Source organism: Pezoporus flaviventris, unplaced genomic scaffold (assembly GCF_033815535.1).
Source record: "Pezoporus flaviventris isolate CSIRO_AGI_PZ_B2104156 unplaced genomic scaffold, CSIRO_AGI_Pfla_v1 ptg000002l, whole genome shotgun sequence".
NCBI classification, from domain to species: Eukaryota; Metazoa; Chordata; class Aves; order Psittaciformes; family Psittacidae; genus Pezoporus; species Pezoporus flaviventris.
In genome coordinates this window covers 61802181-61830081 of record NW_026892550.1, presented here as the reverse complement: position 1 = coordinate 61830081, position 27901 = coordinate 61802181, and the positions used below count along the sequence as shown (strand labels likewise).

At 40.7% G+C, this 27901-nt stretch overlaps 1 protein-coding gene across 6 annotated transcripts in view; it reads right to left on the bottom strand.

Moving 5' to 3' along the window:
- Positions 1-27901, bottom strand: part of ZNF827 (zinc finger protein 827) — a 108788-nt gene that overhangs the window by 59350 nt on the left and 21537 nt on the right. For 5 of the 6 annotated variants that reach the window (XR_009741269.1, XR_009741270.1, XR_009741271.1 and 2 more), the window contains exons 2-4: positions 22949-23959; positions 17983-18155; positions 3089-3572 (exon numbers count right to left, since the gene is read on the bottom strand). Coding sequence is in view for 3 of the 6 variants with exons in the window: in XM_061441347.1 (XP_061297331.1) it covers positions 3089-3572; positions 17983-18155; positions 22949-23959 (1668 nt within the window). In the remaining 3 variants the exon portion in view is untranslated. The remainder of the gene's footprint in view (positions 1-3088; positions 3573-17982; positions 18156-22948; positions 23960-27901) is intronic. The other variant, XM_061441326.1, reaches the window with a different exon arrangement.

The window sequence follows — 27901 nt, the reverse complement described above, 5'->3', positions numbered from 1 at the left end:
CTTTCTCCCCAAGACAAACTCTTTAATGCATTAAAGGCTTATTAATGACTCTCCTTAGTCTCCTCTATAGGCCTCACAACCTCACTCCCTTTTATTCATCTTCACTGGACATGTTTGCTAAATCTCCAGTCATTTTTGATGCTCTCCTCTGAAGTCTTTCCAACCATCCACACTCTTCACAAACTACAGTGCCAAACCCTTGGACTTCATAAGGACGAAGAGCAGGACCATTTCTCTGTTCTTTGAGGCTGTTTCTCTCTGTATATACCCCAGTACAATAACTGCCTTTTTAGTACCACTATGACATTGTCAACTCCTTTTCCCACAGAACGGTTACCTAGCTAGCTGTTCCTGGGTTTGTATTTGTGCAACTGTTTGTTGAACACTTGCACATTTTGCATAGATCTATTTTGAATGTGACTCTTCTAACTGTTAATTATTTGCAATGTACTATTTTCCAGCCATCTGATACCCACTTCTTCTAGGCTAGAAAATGTACTGCGTTGCACAATTAGAAATAATACTCAGTCAAGTTTATAAACATACTTATTAAGATTTTTAAAATCATAATCATTAATAAACACCAATTTTATACTCTCTTTCAGCCTTGGTGCACCAGATAAACTTGTGGAAACTGCACCTCTTGAGTCTGAAGGGAGACAAGCACTTTTCTGAGTCACACTTTTGGAAAAAGATGCTGAAACTGCACAGAAATGAAAATCAACTGTCTCTGAGGTTTCCCGTGAAACTGGAGGCATACAAACGACACCAACCAAGAAGAAAACATGCAATAAACATTGGCAAGCAAAAATAAATGTTCATTTAAACCATCAATATTCAATAAGAATAAATGCCAGATTCTAGAAGTCTATATATCTATCTACTGTTTCTTTCTTAGCCACAAGGGCTGTCAGAGAAGAAAATTAGATTGTTTTGACATAATTTGGTCTTGACAAATCTGTGTTGGCTGTTACAACTGGCATATACAATTTGAGATGTCAAAAGATTTATATCATGGAAAAGGTAGGGCGAGTAATCGAAGATCTGATGTGCCTAACAAGCGAGTGTTGTAATAAAAAAATCACTCAAAGGAGCTTGGTTCAGCACAGCAAGCAGTCAAAAAAATGCAGGTAATACTTAGCCAACTTCCCAGAAAAGAATTACTTCTACTCTAAATTTACACACATTGTATGGAGGAAAGCATGAACTAAATGTATGTAACACAATATAAATCTCAGGAGAAAAGAAATTCCTTTCAACATTGCTGTTCTTGTGTAGTAAACTTGGTGACTGGCAGTACATTTTTATCCAAATATGCACACATACAAAATTACAGATACATCTCACTCCCCCAGTGACTTTATAACATGTTGCTAGGTAACAGTGCACACAAGTCAGGTTTCAAGACCTTTAGTAAGTCACCATAAAATAACTGCATAGGCCTTTTGCATGAATAATCGACATTTGTATCCTTTTTCTGATGCCAGTAGATCAGACGTTGAAAACATGACCGTCTGCCAAACTGTAAACAGCTCCCCCTCAATTGCTACATGAAAAAAACCCACATCAAAATGTTACGTTTTCTCAGCTTTCAGGCTTTCCCCCTCTCCTGCTTTCTGCTCTCATTCTTGCTACATGCAGCCATCATGAGCACTCTATAGGTCAGTACAGCTAGTGTGTAGAGACACTCAGTGCACAGCAATCCAAACCTAAGATAGATATCAGAACAACAACACATATATGACAGCTGTCAGACAACATAAAAAATGGATTTCATACAGAGTCCACGTTTAAAACTCAATTAAAAAAAAATGTACAAGCAAATCAAAACACACTCAGCCATGCTCAATTGTTGTTGGTCATAATAATAAGTTATACCAACAGTTTATTATTATTTTTTAGGGAAGGCTTTTGTTGCTTCTTCCAACCCACACAGCAAACCACTTGTACCAGCTCATTTCACCTCCTGCTTCTCCTCAACTCTCTTCCATGGTTGGCTCCATGAAGCCTCAGGCTTGATTTCTCATGTTTACCCATTCTACTCAATTCCCCAGAGAACTGTGATCCCAGAGGTATAAAGGTCTGGGCAGATGAAGACAGCAAGCCTCTAAAAAATAAACAGCTGCAGTTTCACCAAGGCAATGGCATCAGGACAGAGCTAATTCCTTAGTTTACCTGACAATAAGGTTTGCTAAAATACAACTTACACTCCATTTAAAGTAAAAAGGTGATCAATTGTTTTCTAATGAAAAGGATATCTTTTATCTCTGGTCTAAAACTTGCCATAGGGACTGCCATCTCCTTGTGAAACAGAGTTTCTCAAGTGGCATTTTTTCTGACTCCTTGCTCTTTAACAGTTCTGAAGTGTTCAGTCAAATCAATAAAAGAGCACATAAAAGATTCACCCTAAACATATCTGCAACTTCAGAGTCTCATTCTTAGAGCTTTATAAGTATCATTCTTAGAGCAATAATCTGAGAGTGAAAGAAAACATAATAAGCACGTGGTTTGCATTAGGTATGAATTTAAAGTAAAATAGTAAAAAAAAAAAATTGAAAAAATATTCATGAATCTCTAGGACTACCTTTTTAGTGTTAATAATCAAGAAATACAGTAACATTCATACTTCACACATATTTAATAGTTAGACCCCAAATATTACTGTGATGGAAAAGTGACCAGTCTTATTAGTCCTATTTAAACAGATGGGGAAAGGTGAAAACTTAAGAGCTGAATTTTCTAACATGCTGGGTACTTGTGACCCTCAGTAATTCCAAACCAGAACTACAAGTACTCAGCATGTCTGAAAAACACACCAAGTGAGACTTGCCAGGTAACTGTCAATGAACATGAAATCCTGGATAGAAAACTCTCTCTCCCAGTCCTACCAATTAAACAGCAAAATCCCTTTCTCCTCTCACCATTTTCCACCCATCATGCACCACTCCTTATCAGAAGAAACAAGAAATCATAAATTAAGAAGTTGTAATGTTTTTCTCCCTGCAATTCCATGACTTAGCAAACCCGAGGCAAAGTGGTTTTTAGGCTGTAAAGAAGCAGCTGATGTTGCCCCTTGCTGAAAAATTACCTGACAGCTTCATAAGAAAATCCGATGCCATCTTGACAGAGATGTCTTGGCTGAATAGTGCTGATGCTGTACTGGCCACAAAGTCAGAGGAGTCTTTCAGCTTTGTGTTGTTGGGCACTCTGTCAACAGTGCTAAGAGCAAAAGGTGCAGCTGATAAGCCACTGTCATCTTTGGGCTCTTCTTTCACTAGTAAAGGTGGAATACCTCCACTTGGCTGCTCAGCCACATCAGGTGTTTTACATACAGATGCTGATCCTGTAAGGTCAGGTCCACCTCCTTCCCTCTGTGGTCCCAGGCAGGAGTCACTATTTACCTGTGGTGACCCCTTCACCTCAGTTTCTGGTATTTCCTCCTTCACTTTGGATTCTGTCCTGAGGAAATGTTGATGGCAACGCATATGGAGTTTCAGGCTGAAGTGGCGGGAGGAGGTAAAAGGGCATAGCTGGCATTGAAAGGTCTCACCCCTGTCTTGATGCTGATGAACCTAGTTCAAGAGATGAAAGATAAAAGCATGTATTAAGCAGAAAAGAATTTACTAGCATTATAGAAATCTCAGCTCTACACTCGTCCCACCATTTTCAAAAAAGTTAACTAATTAACTCTTCATCCTGAGCACTTGGAAAGAGGTCAGGCACTAGGAACAGTAGGATTCTTTTACACATAAGTCAATGAACGTAAAGATCAGACTCAACTGAAAAAAAAAAAATAAAAAATCAGGAACATCTGTTTCTCCAGCATGGAAAAGATAAAGTCTGCTTTGGATCAAACAGTTCGTACAATCAGATCCTCACGACCTGTCTGTGTATAAAAAGACTTCCAAGCCATAAGTGGTAGCTTTCTTGATTACAAACAAACAGAACCCCCTTATCTATTATGTGCTAAGCATGATCATTCTGTGTAACCTCAGAAATAACAATTGTCCAGAGCAAACCAGCAAAACAACACCCTTACAGCAACATGCGTCATTGACTTTTGCATCATGAGAGTAAAGACACAACACCTGGCAATACCAAGGTAGTACTGAAACAGTTTGTTACAAATAAATTCTACCAGAAAACAAACAGCTCTGTTATGATAAAATATAAACATCTGCCATTTATTCCATTTTATCAGTCAATTAATGATAACAGTTAATCTTCCTGTCCTCATATTTTGACTACAGGCTCTTTCTTATAGAAACTGCATGCTCCAGTATGAGTACAATGCGTAGTGTCCCCAGGCTCGATCCTGATTACCTTTTAAATAAAATTCTATCCATCCACCCATGTGTAATGGTTTACACATTATTTGAACAGGCACACTCATTAATATAAACTATATACATACAGTTATTCAATTCCATGTTTAACACGGTACTTACGAAAAGGAAGGAACAACTGAGCCCATGTAATAGTGGCGGGTATATTGGAAAGTTTTTTCCCTATAGCTTCACAAAGGAATTTTAAATCCTGACAGCAGCACTCCAGAGTACTCCCTGCAGAAAGACTGGCAAATACATACATTTGCTTCTTACTAATTGATGAACATGGGATCGGAACAAACTGGCACCAGGCTGAGCTCCACACATTCGTTTTCACTTGTGACTCAAGTTGGTTGGAAACCTTTCAGTGAGACAGATTTTTGTTGGAAAATGGCAATTTGTTGAACGCACAATATTTCACCTGAAATATGGAGAGGTTTGATGAACTCTCGGCAAACAAGGCATGATTCCCCTACCCTACTGAGTGGCACTCCCCGTTCCCTGGCTTGGCTCAGAAGCAGCAGCTGTGCCAGGGATCCAAGGCTCGCTGCTCTAGCCTGAGAGTCCAAAAAGCCCTGAGGGCTCCAGCTCTAATCAAAGTTCAGCTCTACACTAGGGAGCATGGAAAACCTAGCTTTAGCTAAGGTTTTCAGCACTTTGCAGTTTCCCGCAGAACTGAGATCTAGATCTCAAGTAGGGGTTGCAGACACTGCAGAGCCCTGGGAAACAGTAGCATTTCCCAAACACAGCTTTATAAAAGTTCAGTTGGAGCTTCCCATGGTAGTAGATTTGGCCTGAATAATTTTCTATACAGTAAGAGGAATTCAGTCACAAGCTCGTATCCAGCCTCTCTCCTCTGAAGATGGACTTAAAGAGTTGGGCTTGTTAAGCTTGTAAAAAAGCAGGCTCCAGAGAGACCTTACAGCAGCCTTCCAGTACTTAAAGGGGGCCTACAAGGAATCTGGAGAGGGACTTTTTACATGAGCATGTAGTGACAGGACAAGGGGAAATGGCTTTAAACTGGAAAAGGGTAAATTTAGAGTAGGGTATTAGGAAGAAACTCTTCACTTTGAGGGTGAGACACTGGAAAAAGTTAACCAGAGAAGCTGCGGCTGCTCCATCCCTGGCAGTGTTCAAGGCCAGGTTGGATGGGGCTTTGAGCAAGCTGGTCTAGTGGAAGGTGTCCCTGCCCATGGCAGGGGGGTTGAACCAGACGATCTTTAAGGTCCTTTCTAACCCAAACCATTCTATGATTCCCATCTCTCATACACATGACCTGAATTCAGATCTGCTAAAATATGAAGCTGAGAGATGTTCCTCTTTCAGTCCTTTTTTCTTTCAGTGAATACATATTTCATTAGTGCTGTATAACTTTTCATCTGGTAGTTTTTCAAGGGCTCTGGAGATTAGGTACTAAACAAGCAGAAGGCAACAGAGAATTTCTCTTGGCCAGCCATTTTACAGAATGACATTCTCAATATTGTATAAACATGACATTTACAGACAAAATAATTCTGGAATCTTATAATTGCACCTGACAACAAAAAAATTAGAAGCTAATGCGAACCTAAGTCAGTTTTAAAGCAACAACCTTGCAGAAAAATAGCAGCACAATTAATTCTAAATATTAACAGGTTGCAACAGAAATATCAACCAGATTGACTGTCTACACTACTGGAAACAGGATGGTCTGTGAAAATAGAAGTATGTAAGCACTCTTCTTCATCAGGAGCACCAAGATGTACAAATGGTAGCAAGCACTCTCACCATGGCAACTTTGTCTCTTACACCCACTGAGATTCTGCCTGTCAGGGATTCTCTACAGGATCCCCTTCAATCAACATTTCTCTGCCTACATATTTAACCACTAGATGCCCCTTAGCACAATCAATATTACACCTTCTGAAGGCTGCCACTGCTGCAGTCAGGTGGTAAGTTCTGTGTGGGAGCCTACCATGTATGGCATGCCACCCCTGCAGTAACTTTTGAGAATGGACAAGAATAGGGGAGACTGATTCATCTGATTTGGATTTTTCTCCTCCCAAAGACAATAGCAGGATCACCAATGGATTTCTTCTAAAATAAAGTATGCTTGTAACTTGCAGCCAAGGAATGACAGAATTCAAAACCAAATATTTAGAGTTTTAAATGGGAGAATTTTAGATATATCAAAAAAAACGACATGAAACAACATCAAGTCAAATATTTAGACTTCAATGGGTCCAGTCTCACCATAAGGTTTAAACATATTTTTTTAATTATCAAATATAAATATTTTAAAATTTGAACACCATTAGAATTAGAAGCTAAGAATTAAAGTCCCATTAAAGGAAAAAAAAATACCTTATTTACTCATCTGACACCAGCTAAAAGAGCCAAGAATTGCCATTCCATGCTATTTGGAGGGAAAAGTCAAGGCAGCAACTACTTGCTGCAGAATAAGAGACAAGAAACCCTGTAGAGCTACACAGAAAGCCACAGGGGAGATCCAGGTCACAGTGTTACAGTCAAAAAAGCTGCCTTCTCCCTCCATGAGACAAGAGAATGGCTCTTACACAGCGCTAATGCTGCACAAACCATCAGATGTCCTCTTCAGACTCAACTAGGCTGTTCCTAGAGCCACAGGTAGAAGGAGACATGAGGGCAGCTGACAAGTTTTCTGCAGCGTCCCAGTATGAGCTCAGCTGCTGACAGATTTGGATCTATGTGGATATGATATGTGCTTATGTGTCTATAGGGATATAATAGGTATCACAGAAACATTGTGGGATGGCTCCTACGACTAGAATGTTGGAATGGAAGGTTACAAGCTCTTTAGAAAAGATAGAACTGGCAGGTGGGGAGGGGGAGTTGCTGTTTATGTTAGGGATAGGCTGGAGAGTATGGACCTCTGTCTGGGGACAGGTGAGCAATCAACAGAGAGTTTGAGGGTCAGGGTTAAAGGGAGAACAGTGATGGGAAACATTATTGTGGGGATCTGTTACAGACTGCCTGATCAAGAGGACTCTGTGGATGAAGCACTCTACAGACAGATAGGAACAGCCTCATGCTCGCAGTCCCTTGTTCTCATGGGGGACCTCAACCACCCTGGCATCTGTTGGAGCGACGGTACGGCTCGGCACAAGCAATCCAGGAGGTTCCTCGACTGTGTAGAAAACAACTTTCTTCTGCAAGTAATAGAGGAGCCGACAAGGAGAGGTGCCATGCTAGACCTCGTGCTCACCAACAGGGAAGGGCTCGCTGGAAATGTGATGCTCCAGGGCAGCCTTGGATGCAGCGATCATGAGATGGTCAAATTTGAGATCCTCAGGACAGTGAGAAGAGCGTGCAGCAAGCTCACTGCCCTGGACTTCAGGAGAGCAGATTTTGGCCTCTTCAGGAACCTGCTTAGGAAGGTTCAATGGGATATAGCCCTAGAAGGCAGAGGGGCCCAAGACTGTTGGTTGATATTCAAGGATCACCTGCTGCAAGCTCAGGAGTGTTGAATCCCAACTAGAAGGAAGTGCAGCAGGAGAGCCAGGAGGCCTCCTTGGATGGGTAAGGAGCTCCTGAGGAAACTTCAAGGGGACAAAAGAGACTTATAAAAGGTGAAAGCAAGGACAGGTGGCCTGGGAAGAATACAGGGATGTTGTCCAGGAAGCTAGGAACCAGGTTAGGAAAGCTAAGGCCCAGTTAGAATTAAACCATTGGCTAAGAATGTTAAAGATAACAGGAAGGGATTCTACAGTTACATTGCAAATAAAAGACAGACTAGGGACAACATAGGCCCCCTCCAGAAGCTATTGGGAGAGCTGGCTACCCTGGATTTGGAGAAGGCTGAGGTTCTTAATGACTTCTTTGCCTCGGTCTTCACTCTCAAATGCTCTGACCACACCACCCAAGTCTTGAAAGGCAAATGCAGAGACTGTGAGAATGAAGACCCTAGGCCCACTGTAGGAGAGGAGCTGGTTCAAGACCATCTTAAGAAGCTGAACATACACAAGTCCATGGGACCTGATGAAATCCATCTGCAGGTCCTGAAGGAGCTGGCAAATGAAGTTGCTAAGCCACTGTCCATCATATTTGAAAAATCATGGCAGTCAGGTGAAGTTCCCGATGACTGGAAAAGGAAAATATAACCCCCATTTTCAAGAAGGGGAAAATGGATGACTCAGGGAATTACAGACCAGTCAGTCTCACCTCTGTGCCTGGCAAAATCTTGGAGCAGATTCTCCTGGAAGGCATGCTAAGGCACATGAAAAACAACAAGGTGCTTGGTGACAGCCAGCATGGCTTCACTAAGGGGAAATCCTGCCTGACCAATTTGGTGGCCTTCTGTGATGGGGCTACAGAACTGATGGACAGGGGTAGAGCAGTTGATGTCACCTACCTGGACTTGTGTAAAACGTTCGACATCCTTGTCTCTAAATTGGAGAGACATCAATTTGATAGGTGGACCACTTGGTGGATAAAGAACTGGCTGGATGGTTGCATGCAAAGAGTTGTGGTCAATGGCTCAATGTCCGGCTGGAGACCAGTAACGAGTGGCGTCCCTCAGGGCTTGGTGTTGGGACCGGTCTTGTTTAACTTCTTTGTCGCTGACATGGACAGTGGGACTGAGTGTGCCCTCGGGAAGTTTGCCAATGACACCAAGCTGTGTGGTTTGGTTGATACCCTGGAGGGAAGGAATGCCATCCAGAGGGACCTTGAAACGCTTGTGAGGTGGGCTGATGCCAACCTCATGAAGTTTATCCATGACAAGTGCAAGGTCCTACACCTGGGTCGGAGCAATCCCAGGCATAGCTACAGGTTGGGCAGAGAAGAAATTCAGAGCAACCCTGCAGAGAAGGACTTGGGGGTGTTGGTCGATGAGAAAATGAACATGGGCCGGCTTCAGTATGGGTCCACAGCCCAGAAAGCCAACCGTATCCTGGGCTGCGTCAAAAGGAGCGTGACCAGCAGGTCGAAGGAGGTGATCCTGCCCCTCTGCTCTGTTCTCATGAGACCTCACTTAGAGTATTGTGTGCAGTTCTGATGTCCTCAACATAAAAAGGACATGGAACTGTTGGAACAAGTCCAGAGAAGGGCCATGAGGATGATCAGGAGGACTGGAGCACCTCCGTATGAAGACAGGCTGGGAAAGTTGAGGCTGTTCAGCCTGGAGAAGAGAAGGCTGCATGGAGACCTCATAGCAGCCTTCCAGTATCTGAAGGGGGCCTATAAGGATACTGGGGAGGGAATCTTCATTATTGACTGTAGTGATAGGACAAGGAGTAACGGGTTAAAACTGAAGCAGGGGAAGTTTAGACTGGATATAAGGAGGAAGTTCTCTACTGTAGGGGTGGTGAGACACTGGAATGGGTTTCCCAGGGAAGTTGTGTATGCTCCATCCCTGGTGGTGTTCAAGGCCAGGCTGGACAGAGCCCTGTGTGACACGGTTTAGTGTGAGGTGTCCCTGCCCATGACAGGGGGTTGGATCTTGATGATCTTAAGGTCCTTTCCAATCCTAGCTATTCTATGATTCTATGATCTCTCTGAATTATGGTGCAACAAACTGGAGTGCACAACCTGCTCACAGAGACTGGTTATTTGAAAATTCAACAAATCCACTTTTTGACTTGTATCAGAAACATTTAAGGACTTCTCCCTTCTGAATTTATTTAATTTCATTTTGGATAGTCTCCTTGACTGGGCAAAGTACTTGCATCATCTTCATTTTAACCCTACAGGCTTCCCAGTCTCAATACTTCACGGTTCTACAGTTTTTTCAGTGTGTGCTTGCTATGACATATGCAATAATTTTCAATAGAACTATATGCTTGTCCTGGGTTCAGCAGCAGCAGTCATTTTTCTCCTTCTTACTAGCTGGTGCAGTGCTGTGTTTTTGACTTTCAGGCTGGGAACAACGCTGATAACACCAATGTTTTTTGTTGTTTCTAAGTCATGTTTACTCTGACCAAGGACTTTCTGAGTCTCATGCTCTGCCAGGGAGAAGTGGAAGTCGGGACGAAGCAGAGACAGGACACCTGACCCAAACTAACCAAAGGGGTATTCCATACCATAGCAGATCATGCTGAGTATATAAACTAGGGACAGTTACCCAGAAGGGATAGATCGCTGCTTGGGTCGGGCTGGGTATCGGTCGGCGGGTGGTGAGCAGTTTTCTCTTCCCTTGTTATTTCCCTTATCATTATTATTATTGGTGGTAGGAGTTGTGGTTTTGTGTTATACCTTAGTTACTGGACTGTTGTTATCTCAACCTGTGGGAGTTACATTCTTCCAATTCTCCTCCCCATCCCTCCGGGAATGGGGGAGGAAGCAGGGAGAGTGAGTGAGGGGGTGTGTGGTTCTGGGTTGCTGGCTGGGCTTAAACCATGACAATGCTCCTTACAAACTTCAGGACTAGTTTGAGCACTTGGGTAATAATTATCTGTTAGCCATTTCTTTATTTGTTTCTTTTGGTTTCTCTTTCTGCCTCTGCATTCTCACAAGACAAAAAAAAAAAAAAAAATGAGGCCATTTATCTTCTCTATCACATGCATTATTTTGATCACACCTCGCACCTTTGATCACACCTCTCTCACCCTCCTGGCAGTCTCATTCTTTTCAGCTTCTTTCTTCCATAGGAGTTCTTGCCATCACACTAATCATTTTGATTGCCAGCTTTTAAAATCTCTACTATCTCTGACACGTCTTTTTGAAGCAGTGACCAAAAGTGAGTATTGTAAGTGGCAGCACACCATATGTTAATAAGAGCATTGTAATATTTTCAGGGTTATTTCTGTTTTATTCTATAGACATTCAAGTATCTAATGTACTTTTTTTTAGCCACTGCTGCACATGCTAAGAAAAGGCTTTCATTGAACTGTCTACAATGATTCCCAGATATTTTTCCCGAGTAGTTCATTATATCAGACAACCAGGTGCATTATTAGACTCTTGTTTCCAATGTGCAGTACCTTGTATTTGTCAACAATAACCTCATTTGCCCCTTGTTGATCTGTCAGAGAGCCTCTTTTTGTTCCCTTTTAAGCTTTACCTTTTCAGATTTTGATTCATGCACACAAGGTTGTATTGTCTACAATTCTCTTACCCACAGACATCATTTTGTGCAGATCACATTTGCTAAAATACACACAATTCCACTTAGTAATGGAATACCTCTCTGTTAGCCTTCTGTCACGCTTAAAATTGCTAATTCCTGCCTCCCCTTTGTTTTACTGTCTCTTGGTGAATTTTTAATTAGCCATAGTACATCACATTGCTTAATTTATTTGGCAGCTTCTCAGTGAGGAGCTTTGCCAAAGGCTTTTTTAAAGACCAAATAAATTTCAATCGATTCCCTAAGTCCATGGTTTTCCTGACACGCTCAGAACATCTGAGTAGAAGAACACATGATTTTCTTTTACAGACATCTTATGCCCCTATCACATCATTTGTATCACTGTAGGGTTTTTTTTCTGTTAGGTTTTTACTGACATACTAATTTTTCTGCTATGATACGCAGTTTCTTAAATCAACTTTTCATACATAAAAGCAACAGCCCTGCTGATTTACCCATCAACTGACATCCTAAGAAGGACACACTGGCCCATACAGATGTACCACAGTTACAGATACACATGATCCCACCTAACAGAATACAATGGTGAGTAGGGTTGAGAGAAACAGCAGCACCTCCTCCAATTTTGTGTTACTGGTGAGATAGATATTTTCTTTCCCCTTCCTTAAAGTTGGGGTAATGCTTTGCACAGACTCCCTTCTAATTATGAGGCACAGGAAAGGAAGGATTGGTATTCACTTTTTGTTTGTGGAACTTAACAGGGGTTTTTGCTGTTATTTTTAAAGCACTCAGAGTAAGATTTTTTTCCGAGAACTTCCATCTCTAAGCAAAATCAGAGCATAAGAGGACTGGGGTGCTGAATCCGTTCACTGTTATATTTGCTTCTGGCTACTCAGTCCTTGCTTTCTTTTTGCAATCTAATTATCACTCTTTGCCTACTATAGGTTTTATTTTTCTCACAAACTTTGAAGTGGATTAACATTTCCATGAAAGGCATCTGTCTAAGCAACTACTACAATCAACAAATACTACAACCTGGCTGTGCAGCTACACCTGCCTACCCCCTGATCTTTTTGGGGGTTTGATTTTTATTTTCTTTTCTCTCTTAAATCTCTTTTAGTAAAATGCTGCCTTCTGTGACTGCATTAGAATACACATTAGAATACACTTGAGAGGTCTCCATTCCACATCTATCATGTGCCCCTCTGCTTTTTCATTTCATGCTCATTTCTCATAAATTCCTTCATTTTAAAAATATTGCGCTTTCAAAAATTTAGTGCTATGGTGCTAGTTTTGATAGGATCCTTCCCCTCAGGACATATACATTATTTATATACTATTTTCTTTTTGAAACTATTCCTTTGCTTTGCTTGAAAGCAAAGGGGGGGGGGGAAATGCCTCTGCAGGGCTAGACTAGGCATTTACAAAAAAATTTTGTTTTTTTTTCCTTTTAAGATTTAAGGTATCATTGCATAACCTGTCTTATCCTTGTCTCGTATGCAAAATGTGACAAGATCAAAAGACAGATACTTGAAGTCATTTGTGGTACCTGTCTGAGACTCAGAACACAGACTTCATTTGTTGAAAAGTTGTACAAGTTTGCATTACCTCCTGTCGGCTGATGGAAGGTAATGGAATCACAGGTGCCTCCCAGGGCTCTTTAAGTTTACCTAAACCAAAGCAAAAATCCTCCCATAAAATACAGTAAACCTCCTTCTCCCTCCTTCATCTAGTGAAGATGCTTTAAAATAACCTGTCCTGTACTTCATCAAAATGGATAAGGAATACTTATTCAATTGTCTGACCCTACGTGGAAAAGAAAGAGGGAAAAGTAGATCACTATGGGGTAGTGAGGATCTAGCTACATTCTTCAGGGCCTTTTTTTATTCCCACTATCATGTAATAAATAGCCTCTCCCTAATCAAGAGGCTGATTAGAACCCTCTTCATATCACACAGGAACATTAATTTGAGATCACACTACATGGTCCCTCTTCTTAAGCAACAGAAGCAGGAAGATTCCGTGGTTGAGCATCACATGACCTGCCTGCCACCATCTAACTTATCTGTTAAGCTTAATCTTCTCTTTCCTCATTTTCTGCCATACCACCATGCTTCAGCATGTGTTCACAGTGCCAAACTTTTCCACTGCTAGAATAGTTGGCTAACCCATTTCTGCCTAATGTCTATATAGCAGCATAAGGAACATTCATAGGTATTATTTTTGGCCATATGCTCCTCTTCCTCATTCCCCCTTCCAAGTGCTCAGGCTAATATCCCATTGCTTTCTTGAAACATATCTGCATGATCTCACAAGCCTCTCCCATCCACCAATTGCTGAGGAGGATATGTGCATGATCCAAAGACACCAATTGGTCAAAGTCTGGCTGATGCTTGCGGTATTGCTCTAAGGTAAATTTAACTCTTACTTCCCTACCAGGAAAAACAGAAAAGCTTGAGTGCATCTTGCTGAGTTACACTGCCCCTTCCCGTTCCTTTTTGCAGAAGTACATTAAGATTCTCTCTCAAGAAGAAAACAATATATTCCAACTGAATATGTGTTCAGATAAACAGAAAGGAGAAGTCAAGCATAACCTTTTCTGCCTGCTTCAACAAGATACCTGTCTGTTACCCATTCTTTTTGTCCAGCTTCATTTTCAGTGTTCTCAGCTCCTCTGGAAACCATGATACCACAAACTATGATACTACAATCAAGCTCTGAGATGCTACCCCCAGATTCCTGGAAAGAAGGGCCAAAATTTACAGTTATGCATGTTCCGTAATTTGTCACCAAAAACACCGTACTGTGTCTATTTTAGGATTTTTCTGAGGTACCTATCACTGTGGAATCTAGGTGCAACATAACAATTATAGATAAAACTGTGTGCCTTAAAAGACAGACAACTCAGCCTCCCCTATTCATTCTGTGTCTGTGTGGAAGCTTCCCTTGTGCTTCCCTTCTTGCCTTTCTTTGCCTCCAGTTGTGAGCTGGTCCTGGCAAAGTGCCCTGGCTAGAAGAATGTTCCATCAACATGGTGGGTAGCACATGTAGATCTGAGTATGGTTTAGGGCTGGAATCAATACAGCTCTCTATTAAGATTTTCTTCAGCAGGAAACAAGACACCAACAGCGTTGGCAATGTTGTATTCTGGGTCGATCAGTTTGACATGTTATAATTACTATAAAATTACACAGTATTTATATTATTTAGTTATTATTCATTAACCTAAAGATACACATAATAAGGAAGGACCATATGGACATGCACAAAACACTCATGGAAATTAAATCTCTAAATAACCAGTTTCAATGGAAAATGCCTACAAGAAAAAAAGAGGTGGTGTTTCAGCTCTTGGCTATGCTGCCTAGGAGGAAACAAAGACAACCCTATTTGATTTTGAGGACTGCAACTCGACAGAACACCTCAATGGGTTTTGCCTGTCATCCTTGTCAATACAACATAAAACCTGAAAAACAAAAAGCAGCCAAAAGGAAAAAAACTTGGGTTGTGTTAGTATCTTAAAATAAAAATTGGCTTATAATGAATGACAAACACCACCCTAGCGCCCTAATTTTGAGGGGCTTTTTGTTTTTGAAAAACGTGTCTTCACCTGTAGCTGCAGTTGACTCATGGGCAGGGAGCTAAAGGCAGCTCTACCTCTGTGGGTTGCCTGCCAGGAAGGAGATAAGGCCAGGTAGCTCCCAAAGAATCCTAGGACAATCAGAAGAACTGAAACACCTGACTGGTATAACTAGAACAATGCATGCTAAGTAGCTCCCAGCTGCGCTGTACCATGTCTGATGTGTATTCATTCCATTTTGAACACTGTTGGAGTATATATATGTCAGTTATCATAATCTCATACCAATTTACATACAGATTTAAAAGCAGCACCTTCTTATAATGAGAAAAGAAATCTGGTAATGTTTTTATTTTTAATCTTGTTATCAATTTACACTTTAACGAAAGTGAATTCAAATTATGTATGACACTGTTGGACACATGACTAACATGCCCCTACCTCATTCACCTGCTCCAAGTTTATGATAGAAAATGTTTTTATGAACGGCCTACGCAACAGAGAAAAGTATTGAAATTAAGTATTGAAACCCCCTGAAATAAAGGTAAAATAATGTCTTTCAGATTCTTGTGCTTGTGATTTTTTACCCCCGTCCATGAGGTTATAAAAGGACAAAAGAACAAATACAATCCATCTAGTTTATTAAGATAACTGCCTTCATAGAATCATAGAATCTTAGAATTGTTAGGGTTGGAAATGACCTTAAGATCATCTAGTTCCAACCCTCCTGCCATGGGCAGGGACACCTCACACTAAACCATGTCACCCAAGGCCTCGTCCAACCTGGCCTTGAACACTGCCAGGGTTGGAGCATTCACAACCTCCCTGGGCAACCCATTCCAGTGCCTCACCACCCTAACAGGAAAGAATTTCCTTCTTATATCCAATCTAAACTTCCCCTGTTTAAGTTTTAACCCCTTGTCCTGTCACTACAGTCTCTAATGAAGAGTCCCTCTCCAGCATCCCTATAGGCCCCTTCAGATACTGGAAGGCTGCTATGAGGTCTCCATGCAGCCTTCTCTTCTCCAAGCTGAACAGCTCCAACTTCCTCAGCCTGTCTTCATATAGGAGGTGCTCCAGTCCCCTGATCATCCTCGTGGCCCTCCTCTGGACTTGTTCCAACAGTTCCATGTCCTTTTTATGTTGAGGACACCAGAACTGCACACAATACTCCAGGTGAGGTCTCACAAGAGCAGAGCAGAGGGGCAGGATCACCTCCTTTGACCTGCTGGTCACACTCCTTTTGATGCAGCCCAGGATACAGTTGGCTTTCTGGGCTTCTTAAATAGGGAGCAGTTTTACCAGTGAAGACCACATATCATGACCTGCACGACTGGACTGCATTGACTCCTCATCAGACTTTAGATTTTATCTCCATAGTAAGGCTAAAGGAGGCTGTAATCTCTTACATTGTGTCAAGCAACTCTAGGCCCTACTCTGACCTCAGTGATGGTAGTGCTGGGGTAACACTTGGACTTGATGATCTTAAAGGTCTTTTCCAACCTACTTGATTCTATGATTCTATGTCTAACTGAGCATTACTTGGTAATAATTACTGTATTACCAAATAATTAACACTACATGTTACACATTTGTACAAGGGCTCCGTTTTAGGATGATACCAGCTCAGTTAGGTGGGAGCAGAAAAGAGCACAAGGGCTTCAGATAGCAATCAGTTTGACAGCACACAGAGACAGTGAAAAAGTTTCTCATTTTCTTCAACCTGTGACCACCTATGGAAATAATCATGCTAAAAAGGAAGGGACAGGCCCTCAACTTGCAAATAATAACTCCAGAAATGGGGGGGGGAAGAAAAAAACAGAAAACAAGAATTTCTGCAGGGAATAATAGGGACAGGGGGACAAAACAGGGGACAACAACAAGTCTTTGCCAGGGAATTTCAAGCTTTTAGGTGATGCATGCTTCTTTTGCAGCTTGTGAATAACCAAAACCAAAACCCCTTTCTTATCATAGAATCATACTATGTTCCCATTTCAGTTGCTCATCTACTCCTTTTGGCCATATGTGCAAACATATGTCAACATAGAACATCAAGTCCTAAAAGAAAGACCCATAAACACCAAACCTACTTGTACCTAATAAGGATTAGCATGATACACCAAGGATGCCTGGGAGTAGTGCACTGATCCATAGAAGGAGCATTAAGGGATAAGCCCTCAGACTTCAGGGGGATGATTCCAGACCTAGCAAAAACCTGAAATACAGCAAGATTTGCTTTTGTGATCAGCAGAATCATCTGAATCATTTGCATGGAAGTGAATAGCTACTTGGCTGAAGCAAGGTTAAGACTCCTGTTTAGAGATCTCAAATTCTGCAATAACAAATATAAAAGCTGAACAGGCATTTCTGTCCCTCCACACCAGTCTGATACTCTGTTTCACCCATTTGTCTAAACCAGACAAAATGCTATCCGTAATAAAGCATTTCACTATTATAAAACTCAACTGCATTAACAGGGGAAACTTTTTGCACTTCAGCTTCTTCATCCATGGGCTAATGGGACAGGTACCGTTTTTACTTCGTCAATCATGTTCTATGACCAGCTTGCAAGACCACTGCAGGAAGAAAGTTAAAACTGCAAGCGTGTCTGTGGAAAGTCACAGAAAGATCCCCTGCTAGTGTTGGCCAAGTTGAAATGCCCACTTACAGTGATGCAATGGCATGCAGAGATACTAGCTGGCATCCTGAAAAGTAGCACTGCTGTGTTTGCACGGTGTCACACCTCAGCTAACAGTCCTGCTTCTGGCAGTTCCAAGCCCAGAACTAAATCAGTCACAAACAGCTTTTGCTGCACCAAGTTGACATAACCCAAGGAAGTTTCCACATTGCATAAAATGGAAAGGCAAGCAAAGGAAAAAAAAAGTTATTTCTTTCTCTTTTTATGGGCTCTAACTGAAATAAAGGCATCACTAGTAGAACAACTAGGAAAATTTTGTTCTTGCAAAGTCAAAACAGTTTTGATATACTATCATTTTTTGATTGATGATTCAAGTGATTCAATTGTCCCTTACCTTCATGTGTGATTTGAGATTGTCCTTGCGTGCACAACGAAATGGACAGAGTGGGCACTGATGACTTTTCAATCCTGTATGAATTACCATGTGCCGTTTCCAGTAACTCTTCCTCTTGATAACCAAACCACAGATAGGACACTGGAAAGGTTTTCCTCCTTCTTCTTCTGAGGCTTAGCAGAAGGGGGAAGAAAAAGAGAGGATCCTTTACAGCCACTTGTCTAATACTTTCCCCTTTTAAACATAATCAAGATACCATTTTTCAATGCTAGAATTTTGTCTGCAAAGAGACACATCTGCTAAACAACATGTACCTGAAATTTCAGTGTTTGTGTGTGTGTGTGTGTGTGTGTCCCCTCTGCATATCCTTTTTCCCCTTAATCTAATTATTCTCCCTCTAAGAAAGGTCACCATAATTTGTAAAGGTTAATGTTCAAAACATCCTTTGGCTAATCAGGAGGGGATGCTACTCTATCTCACCTGGTCCTAATGGTCCTTATAATTTAACAAAACTGAGATGGATGTCTCTCATAATCATCACTTTGCAGCTTCATTTCCTACCAAAGGCCGGTTATAGCAGGGTATGGAAAATATGCTTAACTGTCAAAAAATGATCCATTTCCATATCTGATGGTTAGCCAGCAGGCGAGCAGGATATAAACCATAGAACAACCCACAACTTAACTGAAAAGCATGCTGGTATTGCATATCAGATATATTGAACTATAGAAGTGAATGACTTCAGAACCCCTGCTGTTGAAATCCTTTAGTTATGGCTCAAGCAGATACTGTTGCAACTTCAGTCATCAGGGTCTTCAGGTCATGGGTTTTCTTCTGCTCTAGTTGCCAGAGCTTTAAACCTACTGCCTTCCTAAAATGTTTGCACTCTGCTTTACTACCCCATTTACCTAAAACACGAAAAGGATTTGGAGGCATTTATCAGGCAAATGTGGTTAAGGTCACTGAGTGTGGAAGCATTGCAAGGTTGAAGGAAAGAGAAACCCTTGCTGATGACTTTACACCGCTAACCAGCTATTCATTCTCTCACCACAATTTCTTCTGCTTATTGTAAAGAAAGGCCTAGTGTTACCATGAAATTGGAAGCCTTTTACTGTGAAAGGCTATTTCCAAATATCCAGAACTCAGCAAAGTGCATCCTGCTATTTAGAAATTCTCTTAGAATATTTAATCTCATTATTATCCGTTATTTCCTACTGATAAGGATATAGCAAACATCAAATTCCCTTGATGAGGAACTAAGTGATAAAAACCTCCAGAAAGATTTGTCACATCCTAAAATCTAATTCTTGCTATTAGGTAGGAAACAAAAACACTGTAATCCAACTGATTAGGTAATCATTATGTAAGCACAGAAAAGGACACATTGTCAAAGCATGCACTTTTGCAAGTTCAGAAGTTCTTGTCATGAAATATTCTATCACATTCAATATATTATCAAATTGTTCCACTCTCTGCACGTCTAAAGAGTACACCAACATCAATGCTAAAATTGCTTTTGCTTCAGTTTTTAAGTATCTTTACTTAATTCTTCACACAAGGCAGGAGAAAGACAAACCACAGGAAAAAAAAATGCTTTAGCAGTACCTTCGTTTCTTTTCTTTCTATCATATCTTTTCTCCTGCCTCTGGCTATCATCACAAAGGATGCAGAAAAGAAATGTGTAACAAGCTATTACCTGTTTTCCACCCCAATAAAAATAAAACTGCAAACAAGATGGATCAATAGTAATTTCACACATTACAGAATATGCAAAGAATTTGACTGAATGCATGTGACTTCACTAGTAACAATGACAATGGTACACAGGAATTATGTCAATGTTCTCCAAAGCTAAACCGTGTTAGCTCTTTACTACAGACCTCAGCACTAAGAAAGAAAATCATGGGCTTCAGCTTTTCTTCATCTATACTGATGTCTATTTTATGTCACATGGTGTCAATTAGCTGGAAAGAAATTACTTCAGAGAGGACAGAATCAGCCAGTGCTTCCCAAAGAAGTTTCAGGAACAAAATTGCAAGCATCACAGGCAAAAATTTACACCAAACCAGCATTCAGTCAGTAAGAGAAGGGTCTGCCACGCACACTTTTTAAAGAATTTTATCAGAACTTTAACAGAGATTCCAGGCTACCTCTTAAATTTCATCCCAAGCACATGAGCATTTTATAAATTGGCAATATTAACAGATTGATATAAAAGTCAGTCTTCTCTGGACCACTTTACTATAGCCTATGCAAGTAATGATTAGGTCCACCAAACCTGACGTGCAATTTCAGAGGTGACTATGCTCTGATAAGCCATGGCTCCAGCTTCCTGCCTGAAATAATTCTGAGCAAATATTCTGAGCAACATGGTGGACAGAAGAGCAGCAGACATACTCCTGTAATTAACTTATTCCTCTTCAAATGGCCTCCACCTCTGCTGTTCTTTTCTTGTCCACATATAATTAATCTGAGTATTGATCTCATAACCAAAGCTAGATGTTGCTGGTGGGTAAGTGAATCAGATTCATAACAATAAAGCAAACTCACCGGTGACTTTAAAGTGTGAGAGGGGACACCCTCCCACACACCTCTCAAGCTACACCTACTGGGAATAGGTGTCTCATTCTCAGAACGAGACAAAAACATAATGGCTCAAGAAGCAATCACACAGACACAAAAAGAGAAAACATTATAAAATGAAAAACTATTTTTTGCTTTTAGTACCATAAGGCTATAGATGCAAAAGAAATCGGGAACATGTGACACTAACTTCCATGGCAAATACACGCAGTTGCTCTACTCAACATGTACAGAAGTGAAATCTTCAATCAAAGGTCAATGAACCTCTTTTTTGTGACCTCTTTTTTGCAAGCTGCACTTCTCCACAGCTGAAGGGACTGAGGAGTCTAGCTTTCCATAATAAACATCCAGATATGCTAACCAACAGCTTGCTTTTTAGTTTCAGTCATTTAATTATTTAGAAAGGAAAAACTTAGTAGCATATCAGAAAATGGACTTGAACTTTTGTTATGAACATTACACTGTAAAGTTTGCTTGGATGCCAACTGGCACTGGCTCAGTGTGCATGAATTGAAAGAAAACACCCTTCCTCTTGCGGTACTAGTATCATATATTATAAAAAAATGAATAGTTATTCCTTGTTTACTAAGGACCTGAGGCAGTCAGCCCCATTGTTATGTTTCAGCAGCACAGTATGCTTGGGTCTTCAGCAAAGAGGAAATTTGCTAGGAATTTGCTGCATCAAAACTAGTGCATAAAGCACCAGTACTACCAGCACACGTGCAATCTGGTACAGAGCACTCCCCTGGTATAAGCTGTACAGAGAAATCTCACGGTCTGTCAGTCAAACACAGAACCTGGATTTTACTACAACTATCCACTTTTTCACAGTAAAAATTTGTGTGAACAGCTTTTTGTCCCACAGGAAATAAACTAATAACTTCGATAAATTTTAACCTTACTTCTTTCCTATACGTTGCTGTTTTTCTTATATGAAGGCCAGTCTTCATGGGGAAAGTTACATTAAATTAATACACAGTCACACTGGTGTAGCCAGTGTGGATAGTTCTATTCCCACATAAAAGGACCTTTTTCTTCATTTAGGTTATGTTACTCCAAAAAGGACTTCATCTAAACTAATGAAAACCTCGGGCCAGATCCAAGCCAGGAACAGATTGCCCCTTCAACTGTCTTAGCAAAACATACCAGCAAAGCATTTGTAGAACACATGTAACTCAGAGCAAAACACTGGTACCAGCTGCACCTCATCACATCCCTACCTCTCCTCTTGCAAGGGAGGATTAAGCATTTCTGTCTATCCAGTAGATTCTACGCTGCAAGTTTTTACCAAGAGCTGCACAGGAACAGATCAGAGCTTATAACATCCCTAAACAAAAGCATTAAGTCAGAAAGATGTTATTGCAATGATGCAACATCCATGTCAGGTTTCATGTCTATATGCTGGCTTGCTACACTTGTGCAGTCAAGCTAGTATTCCTGATAAAACTCTGTCTGATAAAGCTCTAATATACTGAACCACTTTGTGCATCATGTGAAGATAGGCGACATGCTTCCTTCCCCTGTGCAGCAGAATGCCACTCTAGGGAGAACACTGACAACACCTGAAGCTGAATGTTCTACCTGAAATACGAACCCATGCTGTGAACTTTTCATAGAAAGAGATGAAAGAAATCTTATCTTTCCTTATTTTGAAGGTGGATCATTGAAATTTCCCTGCATGGCTTGCCAGCTCTTGAAAGCTTTCGTTACCAAAACTGTTTCTTCTTATTCCCTGCAAGCCTTATTCCTTGATTGCCAACAGCTGGAATTGGTGAAGGGAAGTCAGAAGTGTAAAAATTATTCTTGTTGAAGAAATTAGAAAATGCAGTTTACCTTTTTTTTTAAAAAAAAAAAAGACAAAGGACTGTAAAATACAGAACTGCTGCAAAAAAAATTAATTAAAAGGGGCAACATAATAATATACTCTGGCAAATTAGGACAGGGTAGTAAGTGATTATACAAAAGTGTATTTGTGACAAAGACAGCAGGAAGGAGAATTCTCCCTTGTCCTGTATTTCAAAAGCACTAGTTTTGTACATGCCCACTGTTACCATGAGCTCCCTTACACAGATTATTTGATCTCCTCCACTAAATATTTTTGTGGACTTACTCTGAACTTGGTAAGAGGAAAATACCATTGTATGGAATAAAAAAAAGAAAAGTACGGAGCTATACACTTACATCTTTCAGATATGGAAACATTTCTGACAGTTTGGTCTTCAAGTGGTATTTTAAAAAGCTTTTCTATTGTTTAACTGAAGTACCTATTTCTTATTATCATGATACATGGAATCGAACCAAATGCAGGCCCACTGGAGATATATTATACAAGCCTATAGGAAAACAGATACATTCTGTGTAGTGGTTCAAACTATATTCATACCTGTAGTACTGGGTTTGGATGCTCTTCCCTTAGGGACTGGCAGTAACAGTAATTCCAAAGACTGTGGTGGAGTTGCTTTCTCTTGCTTCATCTCTGAAAGCTGCAGGGGATCCTCAGCAACCAGTGATTTCTTCTTCTCAGCCAACAGGGTGCCTGCAGCCCTTGCAGCAACCTCCTTGAGAAGGGCAGCTGAAGAGGTCATGGAAGCCAGAGAAAGGAAAGAACTAGCTGGAGGCGGGTGCTCCTGCCCAGGAGTCATGCTTCTTTCACTCACTTTCTTAGACAAAGCTGCTAACGTGGAGCTGGCTGACTGAGAACTAAAAGGTGAGGAAAAGGATTCAAATCTTATAGTGTCGTCAGTCCTTGAAAGAGATTTGTCCTGCAGAACAGCATTGGCTGCGGCTTTCAGTTTCAGGATAGCTGAATCAGGGGACAAACCACAGGTGGTGGCTGAATTTGGCAACCACTTACCTTGATTCCATATAAAGTGACTACTTGCATTGTATTGGTCACTTTGTTCCTGTTTCTCAGCAAGCTTTCTGGCAAGAACACTTAGCTGCTGAGCATGATGAGCAGGTGGAGAGAAGGAAAGGTTTGAGCCAAGATTTACAGGGGACTCAACTCTGCCATTGACAGTAACAGCAGCATCCAGCTTGAGGGAGCCAGCCTCCAGCAGCCGCCTCAGGTTACTACTCAGTGGCTTATTTGGACCAGGAGGTTCTTCTTCACAGAGAGATGACACATCAGGAGAAAGGTGCTCTTTGCTCTGTAGTGTGTCTCTTAGTGCCTCATTTTCAATAGATCCCAGCTCTGCTGTGTTGCTGCTAGGAGTTGCACTTCCCAAAGAAGTATCTGGGGAAGTGGACTGCTCTTGGATCCTGTCCTCAAGAGACAGCTTAAAGTTCTCCTGGACTTCTCCATATGATGCCTCTGAGGGAGTTTCTGAAGAATTTCCAAACCAGTGTTCTTCTTCACTGAGTTCACCTTCCACTTCTTCCTGTCTGGTACCATCTGTATGGAACCAAGAACAATAGTATTATTACCAAATATGTGTAAAATAACTTCTTAGCATGAAGTATGCCTGGTCTCTATATGACCCTCCAGAGCACTTAACATACCCCTGAGATGCATGGATTTGGCATCACCCTGGACCGAGTGACTGGGAAAACACTTTTTATTAAGTCTTTCTTTGAAAACAAGATCCTGACAAACCTGCCACATTTCAGTCAGTGTAACTAAACCAGCTAAAACTGCAACAATACAAATATACACCATACATATTCAGGTATTGAAAATATTTAATTATTGGTGTAGTCTGTATATCCTGCTATTATGAACTCTGTGGTATAAAGTAAGGATTTAATGGGCCCAGAAATTAGTGGATACTCATGTCTTTGTACAGCTACGACAGGTGTGCTGTCAAAAGCCAATCAGGTGTGTAGCTACTCGAAGTAGTTTCTTCCAATTACTTTAAATCTCAGCCCAATCCTGCAGTGACCCCTATCTAAAATAGAATAAAATTTGTACCATCAATACACAGTTCACTCCCGAATAGCTGAAATGACTAATACATGAATGTAGGCTAAAGCTCTCATCTCTCCAACAGTTTGAGAAGGAATATCAGACGTACAGAACTAGTATTTGTGGTTTTTTCTTCTTAATAGGCACTTCTTGCTTATTATTTGCTTGTCACTCTCTGCTAATGTTGAAGTTTTAAAGACCACCCTAAACTGAACTTGGTTTAGCAGAAAAGGAGACGGGGGGGGAAGAGAGAAAAGGAAAAAAAAAAAAGCATTGGTCTCAGTTACATTTCCTCCTCTATGGTAACTGCAACACATCTAGTCTCTCCTGAGACCTAACTGACAGTGTTTAAAGCACTGTGACCCTGGATTGCTCTTTTTACTGATAGGTATTCAAAGTCGTACAACATGACCAAGACTATTTTGCAGCTCTTACTGGCCAGTCAGAATGTATTTAAGAACAACAGCAATGCCAGAATGAAATTCATGTTATCTTCTTTTGCCAGTGTCCCAAGCTACAAAAGAATCCTTGTAATCATACTACAGCAAAACAAAAGGATTTAATATAACCCTCTGCTGACATCCTGGAAAATAAGCCTGCATGATATGTACTGCACCTACAATCATGTATTATTCCCAGATTCCCTATTTAACTCCAGCAAATTGCAAAAGTTGAAGAGAAGCTGATGAATAAAAACTTAGATTTATATTATTGTTTAGATCCAATGAATTTATGGAGGAAAACCCCAGCTAAATATATCATGAGCTTAGAGATACCAACATACATTCTGAAAGCAAAGATTTTTTTTTTTAATGTTATAGAGAATATGAGCAACAGTTTCTCACAATAAGTTCCTTTTACTCAAAATCCTTTAGAAAAAAAAAAAAACACCTGTTTTAAGAGCCCACAATAAAACCATCTAGTTACCTTAGATTAGTAATTCAAGCAGAAGAGGGCTAGCATTTTTCCTGTTCAAAACAAACAAAGCACTCACCTAAAATTATTCTGACATTAAACAAGTTAACATCACAGACACAGCAAGATTAATAATAATATGCACATAAAGGCCAATAAAACGCACATTCAAATCAAGAAGATAGATGCTAATCAGTTGAACCAGCACTTATGCAGGTTAAAGGAGAACTGAACACACTCTTTTTTCACCCTGTGCACATTAAAAACTAACTTGAGGCATGTCTGTACAGTTGGGCGCACCCAGATGAGAGATTTGTCTACTCATCCCAAATGCAAGCAAGCTTTGGATGGGAAGCCAAAATAAGCATCTTACTGGCACTTTCCAAGTACACCGATACACCAAGAGCAGGGCACATCCTCTGGGACACGGCCTAGAGTTGACATCACTACACAGCTTCTGAACCAGAGCTAGCCTGCATCCTACCACTCACATCCGTATGTTTGCTTACAACTGACTGTTAAATCAACCCCTCTTCCCCCCTTCAAACCCTACTCTCTTTGTGTCTCTGCTCCCCATTCATAAATAAGGAGGAATAATTGTGTTTCCCTTCACTCAGAAAGTCATCCAAAATTAAGTTTGAGAGATATTTAAGCATAAATGGTCACAAGAGAAACTGGGTTTCTCTTGAGAGAAACCTCCAGCTTACTAAATGCTCAACTTTTTCTGTTCCTTGCCATGTACCTCAATTTATTAACATTAAAAAATTAAATTTTAAATGCTATACAGAATATGAGCAACAGTCTCTCACAGTAAGTCCCTTTTACTCAAAACCCTTTAAAAAAATTCACCAATTTCTCCAAACAAGCCTTTAAGTATCAGTTAAATAACACTGTTTTACAAATCTCTCCATCTTGTTGATCCTATTTGCAACAGAAATGAATTCCCCATTCTCACCTGCACCAATTTTTGCTTTAACGATAAAAGTAATGTCCCACATATATTTTCACTCTCTCTCCCTCCTTTCTAAAGCTGACATCTGAGGGAACACTTACAGTAGCTAAGGAACAGGACATCGGTATTTGAAGTTGATGGTAAGGATGGGGAAAAGGAATTACACCTGCTATGGCTCAGGTGTACAACTACACTATGCCTGCGACCAAAAAAATAAGGTAGCAATAGCAGGAAAGATAGGAACAGGACATGGATTGCGTTTCTTTTTGCAGACATGCATATTCTCCATTGGTCTTGCCTATATGAAGACTAGCCACCAATATTTTATTGACAGGGAGCAGCAGGAATGCAGTACTCTTCATTTAAAGGTTTGCTACCAAGGCCAAAATTTTCCTCCACTTTGGGTGACTCAGTGAGAGCTCCCCCTCATGTTGCTAATGTACCTGTAACCACCCAATTGCTCTCAAATCTCCAAGCGGTCTCCTTAACAAAGGGAAAATTTCCTTTGCAGCATCTCTATCCCAAAAGTCAGATGGATTTCTTTTTTTCTTCCTACCAGTGCATTTTCTTTCTGTACCCAGAAATCAGACCTCTAACTGCTGACACAGTTCTAATTTCCCTCTTCTCAATAATTCCCTCAGTTACTGCAGTATCAAGCCCACTGCATTTTCAGGATGTAAGGTTAATGCTGAAAAAGCCAGCATCATGAGCTCAGCCAAGCCTTCTTTTAAACAGCAGTGAATTGGTTTAGAAGTGTAACAGTGAAGCCTGGTAATTTAATTTCTAAGCCAAGTTGCCATTTAAGGCCTTCAGGGCAAGATTTTAATTCACATTGACTTGTGAGCCTGTGAGTTTGAATAAGCTTGAGAACTCTAGGAGAAATTAGCCCAACCCACTAACTTTCCTGCGATTTCAAATTGACTAAAAAACTTCCCTCCGAACTCAAAGGGTTTATGGGACATACAGACCAGGTTTATCTTAAACAGGAGCCAACCTTCATGTGTCTGCTAAGAAACATCAGCTGTACTTCACATCTCTGTCAGAAAATCTGTATGATATATTTTCTCTTCTCTTGCAGCATAGCTAATGAGCTCCAGCCAGAGCTCCTTGAATGCTAGGATGGGATACCACATTTAAATTTCTCCTCTCTACTATAAAGATACCATAGCTTGCTATTACAGAACTACTTATGAATGTTAAGCTACTAGCATGTCATTTCTACTGCAGCCTGAAATGCTAAACATTGGTAACAAACAACTTGGAAGTTACAAAGCAGGAAAATGTAACTTCAGAGTTAGACGCAAATTCTGACTAACTTCATTTGTAACACGACCTGGTTGGGAATCTCACCAACTTCTACCACTAGTAAAATTGCCTTTTCTCAACAAGATTGAAGGGTTAAGACCTGTTAGTGCCTCTCCTGCCTGATTCCCATGGCAGTTCTGGAAGAACCACTTCCCCAACTATTTGCCGCTGGCAGAGGCTGGTGGAAGTTACAGGTGCCCTGCATGCTTTGGGACTACCCCATCACACAGCACCCAGGAGTCTCACACAGGTACTTCTAA